The 17,018-nt window shown below is 37.2% G+C and overlaps 1 protein-coding gene across 1 annotated transcript in view; it reads left to right on the forward strand.

The window, feature by feature from the left end:
• The first annotated feature begins 343 nt into the window (after positions 1-343).
• Positions 344-17,018, forward strand: part of PI15 (peptidase inhibitor 15) — a 33,679-nt gene continuing 17,004 nt past the window's right edge. Inside the window, exons 1-2 of the mRNA XM_024578348.4 lie at positions 344-474; positions 1,027-1,335. Coding sequence (XP_024434116.1) covers positions 1,063-1,335 — 273 coding nt within the window. The 5' untranslated portion in view covers positions 344-474; positions 1,027-1,062. The remainder of the gene's footprint in view (positions 475-1,026; positions 1,336-17,018) is intronic.

Here is a 17,018-nt window from a genome sequence, read left to right on the forward strand (position 1 = left end):
TTCAAGAACTCACATTCTTTTTTCTTTCCTTCTTTTTGTATGGGAACTAAGAACTAGAAACTATTAAATGAGGGAAAGCAACCACTCACAGAAAAGGTGAAAGCCCAAAGAAAAAGGGGTTTGTCTTTTATGGTTTGTATTTTGTAAGCTATGGGTGTGACTCAATTTCCTCACCACCCACATAAAAAAGGTTGCCACCCAATCACTGTTTTTTCTATCCCAAACCCCTCCCCTTTGATTTTGGCTAGGAGAGACCCTAAGAAAGACTGCCTTTTCTGGACGTTGCCGACTGTGACATATAAAAGCTGTTAGCTGCTCCTGTAGCCAGCAGCATTCAAACCTTGCAGACTTTTGCTCTCTGAGAGTTTGTAATAAGACACACTCCTCTTACAAGAGTTCATACTACAACCTAGCAAAAGCAAAGAATTTAAATTTTTTGGAAGAACAAAACATTCATTTTGGCATTGTACAGAGGTAAGCTATTTAGCTCAACAAGTTTATTTTGCATGCATTGATTTTAAAGTAGTTCTTTTTTTTTTACTTTTAGAAATGAGATTGGGTGATTCTGGCTCTTTTGTATGTTTCTATCACTTGGTGTCCATATGTGTCTGGGAGACATTGTCAGCACGTTGTCTGTTGTTAACCTGTCCTGTGATGCATTTTTTCCTCTTCACTTCAAGATGAATTTTTAATTCCTAAAGATTTCCCTCTGAAAATACACATGCAGTCATGCATTCTGTGGTTTAGGCATTTGGGGCAAAGGGTTCACATTCATTTTAGGGTTAGTAATAATCCTGTAATTTTCCTTTAGCTTTAGGAAATTCCTCTTAGGAATCTGCCTTATAACGCCAAGTAAAATGTAAAGAGACTACTATATGTTGTCTCCTAGGCTTGAGTTCAACATGTGTTTAATTTTTTGGAGAAAATCAAGTGAAAGAATGCTCCCAAACAATAACTTGTAAACCAATACTCTCAGGCCCATTTTTTCCCATTCATAGACCCTAATTCTACCTTTCTAATTTAAAGCAAAGTGAACTTGGTGGCCTCTCCTCCACCCTCAAAATGACAGCAATCTCTGCCATCAGCAGCGCTCTCCTGTTCTCCCTTCTCTGTGAAGTAAGTGCTGTTGTCTTACTCAATTCCACTGACTCATCCTCGCCAACCAATAATTTCACTGATATTGAAGCAGCTCTGAAAGCACAGCTAGATTCTGCGGACATCCCCAAATCCAGGCGGAAGCGCTACATTTCGCAAAATGACATGATCGCCATTCTTGACTATCATAACCAAGTTCGGGGCAAAGTGTTCCCACCAGCAGCAAACATGGAATATATGGTAAGAGGAATTTTTCTTTAAGTTCTGGGTGAGAAGCTTTATTTAAATTGTACATTAGAAGAAATCTAAAGAGTGTTTATATGTTATGAGATGGGGAGCACTTTTTATACATTTGAACTCAAAAAGTTTTTGTGTGCCTTGTAAACTTAAGCACTGTTCCATTATAGAATTAAGAGTGAGGGTCTAGTTATCTTTTGTGAGTTCTGTAACCATTGATGAATCATGTCTTATACAAGAAACATAGGTAAAAAGTGAGGTATATTTGACTGATTACACTTGGAATTCACTTTTTAAATAAAACCACATGAAAAATATTGGGGGGCTTTGTTTAGCTAATAGTCATTTATCAGTTAAAACATTTCTCGAAAATAATTTTTCAAATTGTAGATTTTGTGTGCATGATTTATTCTTTGGGTAGGTGTCTTTTCTTTTTCTTGGACAAAGCTCTTTCTGTGCTAATCTACTTGTGTTCTCAGGGAACATGCTGGCTTTTCCCTCCTCGTGATTTAACGCTTTGTCATGGAGATAGCAGCGAGGCCAGTGTGCACTTACTTGTGTGCTGTTCCAACTTGCTATGAACACATTCTTTGCTCTCAAAAACAGGCTCTGTGTGTTTAAATTATTTTACTTGGAATTTCTTTAAAGTAGGTATTGAGAGGATAGATGTTTTTTAAAGTTCTTTATTTTTGGTTTTGAATTTATGCAACATTTTGATTTAAATTCCAGCACCTTCCAAGAGCACAGCTTGGAGCCTATTTAAGGCAACAAAGACCACCAACATGGTACTTCTGAGATGTGGGTGGGGAGGGGTGGCAGTACCACCACCACCTTTTCATAAGTGCTGACCTGAAATTTCGGGATTTCTGCCAGATTATAAATTCACCTATTTTATTTAAATAAGCTTTTTAAGTTTGACTAATTGCAGATGGTAGTGTCATAGGAACAACAAAGACTAGAGAGCAAATGTAAGAGAGTCATAATTCATAGAAGTGAACAGTAATTTAGACTCTATAAAAATGCATGTTCCTAGGATTTTTAAAGAAAGAGGAAAAGAAGATGTAACCAGTCCTAATATATAAGGAGTTATATAGTTTCATGATCAAGAATATGAGCTCTTGCCCTAGTTGGGTGGTTTCAGTTGGTTGGAGCATGATCCCATACACCAAAAGGTTGCAGGTTCAATTCCTGGTCAGGGCACATACCTAGGGTGTGGGTTTGATTGCCAGTTGGGGTCCATATGGGAGGCAACTAATTGATGTTTCTCTCTCACATCTCTCTCTCTCTCAAATCAATAAAAATACATATCTTCAGTAGAAGATTAAAAAAATAGAAAATGAGCTCAGGAATCTAAGTGCTTGGGCCGAAATCCCAGTCCTGGAATATAAGCTGAGTGAATTCATTACCTCATTCATTTTCATCATCTCTAAAATGAAAATAAAGGATGTATCTGCCAAACAGAGTTGTTATGAAGAATTGTATGAGTTGAATGGCAGAGCAATTAGAACAGAGCTTACTCTAAAATACATGCTCAATAAACATTAGCTTTTATTGGTTTCCATGAACATTTTGTGAAAGGCTCTCAGTGAAAACTATTCAAGATATAAGAGCAGAGACAATTATGCACATTGAAGAGGTGTTTCTAGACTGTGATGTATATGCACAGAAAGAAGAGAAACAGATGTTTTCAAAATTGCCATAAATTATAGCATAATATGCATAAGATTCAATGTGAGCGCAGAAAGGTATAATATCCAGATTGCGCGTTTAGGAAGTACTTCCTAGAGGGGATTGCATCGCTATGAGACTAAAGAGAGACTCAAGACAACTGAACTGGCTTTGGAGACAAGCTCTACTGGATTGAAATCCAAACTCCGCTGCTTACTTTGTGGATAAATTACTCAAGGTTCTAAGACTCAATTTCCTTATCTGTAAAATGGGAGTGATAATTTATATAACAATCTGTCAGGATATAATGCAATTCACTATTTTAATGATATGGAGGGAAGAAGCATCATCATGAGTAAAGGCACAGGTGGGGTACAACACAGTAGAAATGAGGTTGAATGAAGCCACACTTTTCTAGTTATATCTTTCCCCACTGATCAAGAATTAACTCATTCCACATGTATTTATTTAATTGCTTCTATGTGCCAAGGACTTGGCTAATTGTTTTCACAGATGACCTCATTTGATAGTTAACATTTTCCTTATGAGGTTAAGACTGTGATCTTCATTTTACAAATAAAATCATGGAGACCCAGAAAAGTAAGTTTATGGATAGGTCAAGGTGGCATGGATCATGATTGATACGGACAGGATCACAGGAATTAGAATTTAGGTCTGTGTAATTTCAAAGCCCGTGCTTATATTGGGAGCACTCTTCATTCAGCTCTAGCTGAATATTGGGAGCACTCTTCATTCAGCTCTAGCAAATGTTCCATTGGAGGAACCCCTGCAGAGGTCTTAGAATATTTTTGTTTCCTTCTTTAAATTGCCAACTGAAATCCTATAGCATTCATATTTTATCTGTTATTCCTCTCTTATTTGTTTTTCAAATACAAGAACTATTATATACAGTTTATTTTGTAAGAACCAGATATAATGTTGGTTAGACAATAGAAGCTCTATAAATCCTCCTTAACTCAGTAAAATTAATGAGAAATAGCAGTTAAAACAGTTAAATTCTATAAAGTAACACATGACTATCTCAAATTATCATGTAAACCCTCCATATAGTTCCTTTGCATAAGTATTTATTAATTTAATATTTGTCAAGCACCTGTCATACATTGGACACTATTCTAAACACTAGGGAAACATTTATGAATAAAATAAACATTCGTTGGCCATTTAAGATGGAGCATTAGACAGCAAATGAGATAATTAAAGTACATAGTACATTAGAAGACAATAATTATGAAGAAAAATATAGCAGATTGTTTTGAGGTTGCAAAATTTAATAAGGTGGTCAGGGAAGAGCTCAGTGAGGGTGTTCTAGAGAAAAGGGAGAAAGTGAGCCACAGTGATCAGTGTTGGGGACCATTTCCGGCAGAGGGAAGAGCAAGTAAGGGCAAAGGCCCGGAGGCAGGAGAAAATTGATTAGTTCAGTTAGAAAAATATGCTTCATGTGGTGAAACTGTAGAACTCCCTGAGTAAATTGACCAATTGAAATAATTCATTGGGTCCCTCATGAGAGACTCTGAGAAACTCTGAAGGAAGTACAATATAAAAGGTAGCCTATAGGCCACAGCACAGATGTTAAGTGACTTTATCTCTAGGCCAGGTGAAAAATACAAATCCTAATTGAACAGTTACCTTTATTTTAATTTATTCAGCATCGATTTGAATTGTGAGCAATTTGAAAATGAGTTCAGTTCGTAACTCTACTATGTATCTCAAAAACTTGAGACAATTAGCTCACTATGGTCACCAGCCATGTGTACAAATTACTGCTATTAGTGAGTGGTGTCATTACAGGGGCTCGTGGAAGGTGGTCTTCAGCTCAGGGCTTTTCCTGATTGCACCAGCCTGGTTTGTAATCTCTTTCATCCCCAACTTTCCTCTCTGAACCTTTTCCCGTGCTATTTCCTCTCTTTTTAATGTTGCCTCATTAAAGTCTGCCATTATTTGTAATCCTACCCTTCAAGTTTTAAGCAGAATGTGTGTCCTTTGTTGGTATTTCTTATGATCACAATCACATTTGATTTCTCCTTCTTTTGAAGCACCACAACTTATATATTTGTTATACTGCTCACATTAAAATCAAACTAGATTTACAGTTATTTGTATATTTCTTTCAAACTTCTTAATTTTAAGCTTCAGAATATTAAGTCATCTTTGTATTTCTATTTTTAAGTAGCATTACTTTTGATATGACAGTCAGCCCTCCATATCCATGGGTTCTCCAACTGTGGATTCAACCAACAGCAGATCAAATACAGTCTGAAAACATCTGTTACATTCTTGCTGACATGTACCATGTAGTCAGATCTACAATGTATAGACTTTTTTCTTGTAATTATTCCTTAAACAATACAGTAGAACAACTATTTCCATAGCACTTACATTGTATTAGATATAATAAGCAATCTAAAGATGATTTAAAATATAAGGAGGATGTGTGTGGGTTATATGCAAATACTAGTTCATTTTATATAAAGAACTTGAGCATCCACAGATTTGGGGTCTTGGAACCAATCCCATACAGATAGCAAGGGACAACTGTATTATTTATATTTTAATATAAATTTTCTCATCATTTATAATAATATTTTATCCCATGCACTCAAAATAGAAGTTCTTTTATAAATTCAAAAAAGTAATAATATAGATAGAGCTTAAAATATGCAAGTCAAACTGTTTTACTCTGGCTTCTGTGCTCCAATTAGTTTACTGACAAATTTCCAGAGCTTCTTGGACACCAGCTGCTTTTCATTCTTCCTAAGGGCAGCTTAAACCATGACTCTAAACCACAAACCACACTAGTTTCTTAGAATAAGAATTATCCCCAAAAGAATGAAATTGCAAGACTCACACATGGAGTAAGATTTGTAGGATATTTTTTGAATCCAAGTCAATTGAATAAGTTCAATTTAAAAATTTTGAAGTCCCTCCATGAGAATATGAGATCCAAAGATAACAGAAATCTTTGTCTTTAAAGTGTAAACAAAACAGTAAAAAAGAAAACAAATGGGGAAAAAAATCACTAAGCATATAACTCAGTATAATACACTGCTGCATAAGATTGATGTAATAAAAGAGGTCCATGGAGAAGTCAAAGAAAGAAGTGATAATCTCTCGTTGGCAGAATCACAAATGGCTCCTTGGAGGAGGGGCGTTTGAGATCGGTGCTCAGGAAAGGGTAGGGTTGGCTTGTGTGGTAAGTAAAGTGAGGTATGAACAAAATTGCCAGGAGAGAAAATGCATAGTACATCAGCTGTATTTTTTGAGGAGTTTGAAAGAAGATTGAAGATCACTTCATACAAAAGCATTACAGAGACTGGAGGTTTAGAGCAGAGGTAGAGGTTCATTAAACAAAATGATCCTGGCAATTGATGGAGTTCAGAATGGCAGTGAAAGTGACAGGAAAGGTGGCAACCACAGAGTCAGTGATGCCATTTCATTAGGCACAGGTAGGGAGGAGCCGGGCACCTACATCTACACACAGTGACAGGTATGAACAACTAATTGAAGTGTAGTGTATGAGACAGCAGTCTTTACATCTAGTATAGACTGGTAGAAAGGCAGGTGAGGGGCAGCGTGAAGATAAGGATAGATATGAATTGAACAACTTAACACTGAAATTAAAAGGTGTAATGTAATTTCAAGAACCCAAAATAGCTATATTGATAATTCGGCCTATTCCATTAGTTTGGTGCCTGCAAATGTTATCGGCAGAGCTAAAGGAATATGGCTTCCTATGCTTTTATGGAAAAGAGAAAAATACTAGTTACCAAGTCACAGCAGGTAGTAACATAACAAAAAGCACGAGTCGGATGAATGAATGGAGAATAGATTAATCCACCTTTGCAAATAGCCAGTAAACTGTTTCCTATAGTAATTTATAACTTGGGAATAATAAAAAATGCTGATTCATTTATTTGACCTTCCTGTAGAAGAGAACATAGATAATGTAAACTATGTTTTTTTTTTTCCTTTGTTCAGTAGTTGACTAAACACTTGTGATGTCTATTCTTATTACTTTGAAAAAAAAATGAAACCTTATATTGTCCCAAATGGCATGCTTCCTCTCATTTGGGAAGGAAAACTCAATTTTCTTGTTATGAACATGAGATATTTGATGTGTCTAATCTAAATCTTTTCAATGAATGCTTTTATGACTGCTAGAAAGCCGCCTGAGAGCCTCTGCCAGGCAGCAGTGGACTGAGAGAGACTGCTGAAAGTGAGGCATTTCTCCAGTGCTTCCGGAACTCTGCATTTTTGTTCTAGTTGGAGAACTTTTCAAGTGTCTTCACTACAAATGGAGACTGGGCATGTTTTATAGGAAGTTTCTTTCAAGGTGCACATTGCTCAATATCACTTGGTGTTGTATACAAATGCTCAGCCCTCCATGTATGGAGCCCGCTGAATAAAGGTGAAGAGAATTTCACTTGAGACCATTTTTTATACAGGCTCCAAGAAGTGCAAATGTAAGCACATGGACAGGATGTGATTCAGAATGTCACCATTAGGTGGAAGACAGGCAAGCTGTGACTCACACAGAGGCCACATACATGGTGACCGTATTTCCCAATATTCAACAGTGGTTTTTTTTAAATTTTTAATTTTTTTTGGTGGTGAATGATATTTGACCAAATACATCAGGGATGGAAAAGAATTATATTGTATTCCTGCTGAGTATTGGTAGAATATAGCAACACATCTATTCTAGAGAGAGCACAGTAAATACCTGTGGAACAACTGAATGAAGCCTTTTAACTTCTGGACATATGTGTAAAGAGCGTGTGGCTATGGCACTCTGGTGGGCAAGAGTCCTTTAGTATTCAATCACTCATCCCATGACATATATTCGGGTACCGGGCACTTTGATGAGGGGACTGAATGGGGAGCTAAGAGACACCCTTTCTTAGGAGAACTGTGAACAGACAAGCAAGTGGGCAAAGCAGTGAGCTGGGTGCTATGGAGTCATATAGGGTGTACCTGGCCCAGACTTGGACTTGGGATACAGAGGCTGGAAAGACCTCTAGAAGATAATGATTTCAAATATTAAAAATGAGTAAAATAAATAAAAGTGATACAGGAAAGAGCTAAAAAAGAGAACACATTATAGGTGTGAGAGTGTGTTCCATGAAGGTGCATGGTACATTGAAGGCAAGAATAAAAATTCAATGTGGCTTGGATGAAGAGTATTAAAGAAAAAGTAATGTTTGGTGAGGCTAGGGAAGGCATGCAGAAACTTGTGTGGGATTTATTCCAAGATTCAAGCTGTATCATTAATTGAAGGTTTTAAGAGGAAGTATTATATAGTTTCAGAAAGGTCATTCTGGCTCCAGGATGAGGAAGGGTTTAGAGAGAGGCAGAATTAAAGGCAGTGAACGCAGTCTGGGTGAGTGATGATTGAAGCCTCAGGGAGGTTTGTCATAGGGATGTGACAAAGTAAATTTAGGCATCAAATCAATAGGAGGAAGTGATTTATATGATGGAACAGTGAAGGAGGCTGCCTTCATTTTTGACTAGGACAACTGGGTTTCTCTGATTTGAGGAACACAAAGTAAAGAGTGGGTGTCAGGTAGTTTTTAAGTGGCTGCAGGTGTATCATCAGGTACATGCCTACAGAGATCGAAAGATGTAACTACAGTAATTGTTCAACTGGCGTACCACAAGAATTTTTAAAACACGCAATACCAGACTAGTCAGAGGCACTGACCTCTTTTCTCTTAGATTTTCAAATTTAAAAAAATGGCAACAGACAACACAACAACAGCTGTCCGGTGTGAATGAATCAAAATTATATCTATTTTTTGTCAGATCAGCAAAAAATATTATATATTTTTTGGTGTGCTGCAGAATTTTAGAAATTAGTTTATGTGTCCCATGAGATGAAAAAGGTTGAAAATCATTGTTCTTCTACAAAGAATTTTGGATGGGCATATGCTTTGGTAATCAAAATGGACCACTTGCATAAAGGGTAGAGGGTATAATGGAGACAGCATGGGTAGGTGATTTTATGTTTGGGACTCAACTCAAGAATTTTTGCAAGAAAGGTTCATCTATTTTTTTAGAATAAGTATTCAGACTTAAATCAACATGAATTCAAATCTGTTTCAGGGACTTAAATGATACCAAGCCTGTTGAATCTTTTGACATATTAAGAATAAGGTCTTTCTGGAAATTAATAAAAGGATTTCAGGAAAATAGAAGCTAACTAGTGTGACTGGTCTGGTGTCCTGAGTTTAGCATATCTGAAAACCATTTAATAGTCATTTAGTGGCCATTAAATAGTTCTGAACTTGAGATATTTAGTTATCTATAAGAATTTCTGAAGGATAGGGAGGCAAGGTGAAGAAAGACTAACAGCTCAAACTGGCCAAGAAAAAAATGTTTGGCACAAAATACATCCTAGAGTGGGGTTTGGAGGAATGGGGTTCCAGTGTTTCCAGTCTATGCTACCCATCATGTCTAAAATCAGGTATCAAGCACTTTCTTTGACATGGACGTGAAAGCGTGCCTAACAAGTTGTGTTTTCAGACTAAATTTTTCATGACTTTTTAAATTTCACACCACACAATTCAAACTGAAACAATCCAGAAATGTTACTTAAGGACACATATATTTCCTCCTAAGAATTATATCAAACTCATATTTCGTAATTTCCTTAAATAGGAACATTCTACCAAATCTGTGTCTCTGAATACCAGGGAAATGATGTTTGCAGTAGGGAGCAGGTACGTGGAAAGGCTTTTGGATTCTTCTGACCCAGTGGGCAATGACAAGGTAGGGGGTTTGCATTGTATCAGAGGAGAGTTTAACAATCAACAGTTTAACAGTCAAGACCAATTTTTAGATTATTGTAACACCAAGTTCATGAAAAAAATTAACCACATGTGAAAATGTCCAGTCTCATAACTCCAGTATTAAATGATAGCTGATAAGTATTATTACATTTCCCCAGAGAGGAGGACTATTGCTAGAATCCATCAAAAAAAGGTCGTAAAATTTAAAAATAAAACATATGTAAAAGAGGAATTTAAGTTGGTGAATTCATAAGTTTTAAAACTTCTAAAATGTTTCCTAGTTTTTTTATCTTCCACTGTCTGGTGTTATTTTTCCCTGGAGGAGAGCTCCTTGTTATCTATATACAATTCTGCTTCTGATTATTTAGTTGCTTTAGGGTTTGCCTGTTTTCACTTTATCTGATTGCAGGCTCAGTTGAGATTAAAGCTTGATGTCTCTTAAACTTCAGGCTGTCAGATAACGTGATCAAAGGGTACCTTACTGCTTCCCAGTTTGCTAGTTCTCTTACACCACTACCATCCAGGGCCTGAATCCCCAGTACTGATAATATCCACCTTTATGTACACCCTTGTACTGCTAGAGCTGGGCTCAGTGATCTCAGTCACTGACCTAACCTTCACAAAAGTCTTGAGAGATAGTGACAATTTTCCTCATTGAGGAAATTTGCAGAGCATAAGTAAGTTGACCAAGGTCACAGAGCAAGTAAATCAAATGGGTGAGAACACAGTTCTATCTGACCACAAAACCCACAAAACCCACACTTGGAAAGACTACAATACACACCCCCTTCATCTCCTGCTCTAGGGAATTTCCCTACATGCATTTCATCTGAGGACATCACTGAGTATTAGAAGGTATTTCTTCATGGAGAATCAAACATTGCTTCCTGTACTCTTTCTTGGAGAATATAAGGGAAAATTCTGCATTATAATAGTGCTTTTGGAGGCTGTGAGCACCTGTGTCTTAGGCCCCTGACCCTGTCACCCCACTCTTACACTCCAGAGTGTGGCCTACTAGGAAAGATTGCACAAAGAGATTGGCTTTCTTAAAATCCTAGGAAAGACAAGAGCTGTGTCATTAAGGAAATGGAGAATTGAGGTATTGCATCACCACTACTTGTGGGAAGCAGTGTGGCTCCAGTCAAAGATGACCTTGCACCTGGTTGTCATCCATGCTTGGATTCCAACATGTGTGTTATTCTAACAGTAAGGTGCCTGGAATTGATGTGGCCTGTCCAGTGTGGAGTAGTGATGAGCAATTTTTCTCCATTTGTTCTGCTTCTGTGGATGCAGCCAAAAGTGAGGCTGGCAGATTTGATGGCCAAAGTCTCCTGTTGATCCATATTACAGTCTCATGAACTAAGTCACGTGTAGGTCAAATGTATGTTTTAAATATAGGTTTATGTTATAATGAAAGAGATAGCCTTACTTTAAAAATTTTTAAATCTCGTTTTCAAGTTTTTAGATTTTCAGGATGTATATATTCTTCCATATGTTTTGATACCTCAGTTAATAAACCCATTTAGAGTTCCCATGATTTCTAAATTGGCACTATGAACACCATCTGTTATCTCTGTATTCATAACCACATAGCACAGACTACATGTTCCCTTCACTGGAATTATCATCCTCAGAATGAGTGAGGTTAGCTTGTACAGCAGCATACAGTATGATTTCTCTACCCCTTTCACCCACAATTCTTTCATTCATACACACAGCAAACATCCTCACAGAGTTTGGTACCGTGTCTGTGACAGTAAGACACTTTAATGATGAGATGTTATTTTAATTTTTATTAAACTTTGAATCAATAACAGACCAGAGCTGAAAGAAAGGACACTAATGTAAGTGCTTATAAAGTGAAAATTAACAGACGTTAACTACCAGAAATGCCACTTCCTTCCAAAGCCCCTCATGTGGTGTGTGAGTGTGGGGCAGAAAAGTGGTGAGTAGGGGTGTGAGAGGAGGGCCAGAGTTCTCTGTGATCATAATGACACAACACCAGATAAGGCTTTAGATAACCTGTTAACTAGAAGAGCACAGAAATGCTTTGCAAGTACACATTCAAGGTCCCCAGCTATGAAACTGATTCAGTAGGTCCAGGGTTGGGCGAGGCATCTCTTCTTGAAAGTTACCCTGGAGATTCTGGAACAATTTACTGAGTTAAAACCCTAAAATGTGCTTTAAGAACTGTCTTAGGTCACAGTTCAGAACACAAAACTGAGCTGAGAAAGGTATTTTGTGGCTCAAATACCCACTAATTTATTAGGAGACTATATACTGACACAATTGCTAGGCTAAACCAAAAGAATTATTCCAGTGATAATTTCTATATCATCACAAAATTTCACTGAATATTCACTCTGCACCTGTTTCCAAAAAACATCATGTAGGCACTGTAGGTGAGTTCCCAATGTCTGCAACATGGAACAACGCTTACATGGGAATATACTGTATTTTGCTATGTACAATGTGCACTTTTTTGCCCAATTTTGAGGGAAAAGTAAGGATGCACATTGTGCATGTATACATTAATGATTACATGCCATGGGCATAATAATCTGGTGTATAATGCACACAAAAAACATGGGTGTGCATTATACATGGCAAAATACGGTACCTGATTGACTAAGGACACTTCAAAAGAAAGAAACTTTTGGTAACAGATAATTCTTTTGGAGCTTTATATAATGCATCACATACGGGGGGGGCAATATTAGGTTTACAGTTCTGCGTATGTGAAACAGAGTTTATTCTTGTATTATTTATTTGTATTACAACTGTAAACCTACTGTTGCCCACTCCTGCATATGTATAATGTATTATATACATTTAAATAATTTATTATAATTTGCAATTATTACATATTTGTTTGGTAGTGTTTTTGTTGACTGTCTCTTCCCTAAACTGTGAGGCAGACTTTATGTTAGTCTTGATGACAGTTGAATGCACGATACCCAGTGCCTCCCAATAAATATTCATTTACTTGCTACCTAGATGAAGGAATTACCTAAGATCTTATTATTAATGTGGAAACTTCCATTTCTTGGATTTTCTAGTTTTGAGGTCAAAGTAGCCATCCCCATGTGGTAAGTTATCCTAAAGAGTTTTCAGATAAATGTAGTTCCAGGGTCACTATTACCTGCCACCATCCTGGACATGAAGAGGGAAGATAACACCTCTGTGTAGGTGTAATGGTGATAACCATACCCTACATCAGATATTAACTGTAGGCCCATCAACCACTCTAATTAGTAGGTATGTTTAATTTGCTCTGCATAATATTGAACTGTACAAAATTTTACATTTTTTAAAGTTAATGTCAACATGTAAAAGTTGATATATTTCACATATATATCAGGATTTCTAGATTATCCTGAAAAAGGTAAGGTTTAGAGACATTGAGCCGACTTCCTACGTGTCAACAATTTCTTAGAGAGGAGTAGCCTCTTTGGGTGAGGCAAATTTGCTGGTTTCTGAGAGTCTGTCTCTCTCTCTCCATCCCTCCCTCTTTCTCATCATATAACTGTCCAGAGGTCACGCAGCAGGTGTGCTTTGTCATCTCATCTTATACCCAAAACTACTTCAGTCGTCTTCATTACCAGACCATGTCCCTAAGGCAATAATTTAGTTTGATTATATTTAAATAGAGTTTGGGCATTTTCAAAGCACTTGGCCGGAGTGCAGTTTCACACTGAGCCACATATATATATATATATTTATTACTATTGTTCAATTATAGTTGTCTGCATTTTCTCCCCATCCCTCCACCCCATCCCAACCCACCTCCCTTCCCTGCCTCCACCCTCCCCCTTGGTTTTATCCATGTGTCCTTTATAGTAGTTCCTGAAAACCCCTCTCCCCACTATCCCCTCCCCAAATCACTGAACATTTTTCCATTACTTCCTAATCACCAATCTTATTTGAATACTCCTATCTCAAATTTTGAACTTTTTGGCTTTTATCCATGCCTTCATTTATTTATACATATGACACACTCTCTCAGTTATCATTTATTTACACATATGACACATTCTCTCAGAAGTCCCTTTGAGTACTCCAGATAACAAAGGAGGGTGCCTTGAATCAGTTGTGTCAATAGTGGTGATAATCAGCGTTCATATTCTAGATATACAGTATTTTGAAGGTAGGATCAATGAGACTTACTGGTGGAGCAGATAAAAATTATGCAACAAAAATGACCACTAGATTTTTAGCCTGAGCAACTACAATAGCAGCTTGTAAACTTCTTCATAAAGGGCCAGATAGTATGCATGTTCAGCTGTGCAGTCCTTATAGTTTATGTTGCAGCTACTTAACTCAGCCTTTGTAACATGGAAACAGCCATAGAGAATATATGAATAGGCAAGGAGACAGATTGGTGACCTTGAACTAGAAGATGGGCAATGCCATTCTCTGATAGGAGGGAGACTGCAGGATCAGCATGGGTGGGGAGCAGGGTAAGGTCCTGAATATCTGGAGCTCAACTTGGAATGAATTAAGTAGAGGTTTAAAGTAGCTGGGTGGGAAACTTAGTTTGGAATTGAACTGAGAGATTTAGAGATATAATTTGGAGCAATAATACCACCAGCATTTAAATGGTATGTCAATCCATGAGACTGGATGAGAATATGTAGGCAGTGCATACAGATAGATGAAACGGAAAAGAAAAAGGGAGTGAGGGAAGTAGACATGACCTGAGCCACAGGAACCCTCCAGCATGTAGAGGTTGGAGAGTGAAGAGGAATCAGCAAACATATGCAATCAGCAACCAGTGATCAAGGCAAGTATGAGATCATGAGACCAAGGAACTGGGGTGTGTCCAGGAGGATAAAATGGCCAGGTATGCCAAAGGTGCTGATAGACCAAGGAAGTTGGTGAGCAAAAAATGGCCTGGGACACACAACTAGGTAGAATAGAGGTGGGGTGGGGAATCTCTGGGGTTTCAAAAGAGAATGGAAGAAGAAGAGATGGAAATTCTTTTTTTTTTCTCCTTTTTTTTTTAAATGCATGCTGTTGGCAATGATCTCCACCAAAAAAAGTGTACTTTATATCATCTCTTCACAGAAATTTATCTTTCTCACCTACATGCAAGGTGGCACTCATTTTACTGGGAAGTCTACTTTATCTTCTTTTAAACATTTAAGAAGTGCTTAGGAACTTAGTTTGATATTTTGTAACAGCAATTTTCAACCTGTTTCATCTCAGGGCACACATAAACTGATTATTAAAACTCTGTGGCACACCAAAAATATATGTAATTTTTGGCTGATCTGATAAAAATAGGAATAATTTTGATTTATTCACACTGGATCGCTATTATTGTCTTGACTATTATCATTTTTTATTTGACAATCTAAGGGAAAGGAGGTCAGTGTCCCTGACTAAATAGTCAGGGTTGCATGTTTTAAAAATTCTATGGCATATTGGTAGAAAATTGCTGTTTTGGGTATAATGCAGTCCTGTATTTTACAGTTATTTCTGTGGCTTGAGGGAATTTCTTTTATCAAGTTCCTTTAACTCTCTACTTCTCTTATGAAGTAGAATCAGTCCAAAAATCATTTAATTAATCAATACCAGAAATGTCCTTTTCTCTACCTCTGCCCTCCCTCACCCCACCTGACCCCGGGCCTCTGCAGTCTTCCTTCCCAACGCTCGTTTCTGCCCTCTTGTTGGGTTAACACTGGAGCTTGTATATTCAGCTCTGAGTTTTCTTTATTGGCATTTCACATGCATTTCTATCTAATGGGACTAAACCCACCAATTTCAAAACAGAACCGCAATCATGTCCATGATTTAAAACTGTTTTAAAGTGTTTTAAAAGCTTTTGGCTGCACTCAAGGGAAATAATTTTGTCATCACTTAATTTCTTTTTAATGGTTCTTTCTCACTTCTGTAAGTCAACACTTCTTTCTCAATCTGACTAACTCAGAAAAAGATCAAAAGTCCTAACTTAATTATTTTTAAAGAACTCTAAAACTTGTCTACCTAAATTGACTTTACTTTTAATCTTAGTATACAAGAAATGACCACATAAATGTCCAAGAAAATAAATGTCTATCGCACATGTCATACTGCCATACTGTCTCCAATGCCATTGCTGTCATAACTAGTTTAGAAATACATCTCCAAAAACCCCAAGTGCCATATCTTTATTTAACATTTTATATCTTTGAAGATGGATTCCAAGTGTATAATAGATTTTACAAGAGGTGACTTTTGTTTTTATTTTTAGTTTATTATTATTATTTAATGCTCACCCAAGGATATGTTTATTGATTTTAGAGAGGGAGAGGGAGAGACAGAGGGAGAGAGAGAAAGATATAGAGAGATACAGAGAGAGACAGAGATTGACCAGTGCCTCCTGTATGTGCACAGACAGGGGATTGAACCCCCAACATTTTGGCGCGTGGGAGGACTCTCCAACCATCTGACCCAAACTGGCCAGGTTTAAAATTAATTTTTCAAATACTTCTACATTTAATTTTTATGTTTTAAATTAAAAGATGTTACCTACTTAAAAAAAAAAAGCAGTATATCACTTCAAACAATGTTGGGAATATACCCAAGTAATTTTAGCTTGCAGTCCAGTTAGACTGAATTTATTGTTGCCTGGAGACATTTACAGGGATTTAAGAAGGGAGGTTCAGATGTCAGTGTGCTGCCTCAGTCTGGCTGCCACTCTGTTGTGGATACCGAAACTTACAGAAACAGCCGATAAAACAACCTCATATCTGGCTGGAGCAAATCATCCTCTGATTCTCTGTCTACTTATGAAAGTCCACAACCGTCTCCCAAGCTGCAACAGTCTTTGAGTCAATTTTGTATTTCTTTGGCTTGTTCTCTAAAGATCTGTGCCCTTGATGAGAATCTGCATTTTTGCCATACCCCTCCTATCTATTGGAGCCACAAGTTACTTAGATATTTAAATGAGATCAGTTTGATTTCTAGATATGTGTCATGACTTAAACCAACTATGTGGTTGCCAACAGACAAGGTGTTGAAATAATGAGGAGAATAGATCATGGTGAACATTTGGGTCCCAAGCAAAATTAATCAATTTATGAGCTGACCAACGACATAACTCTTAACAACAACGAATGGAAGAAAACCATTTGGGTCAACAGGGCACAACTTACACGCATATCCGTGCTTGGACATTGCCTTAGCTAGCTTCAGTTTGTGATTTATCTAATGTAGTCATATCTA

This window comes from Desmodus rotundus, chromosome 8 (assembly GCF_022682495.2).
Source record: "Desmodus rotundus isolate HL8 chromosome 8, HLdesRot8A.1, whole genome shotgun sequence".
In the NCBI taxonomy this organism is placed as follows: Eukaryota; Metazoa; Chordata; class Mammalia; order Chiroptera; family Phyllostomidae; genus Desmodus; species Desmodus rotundus.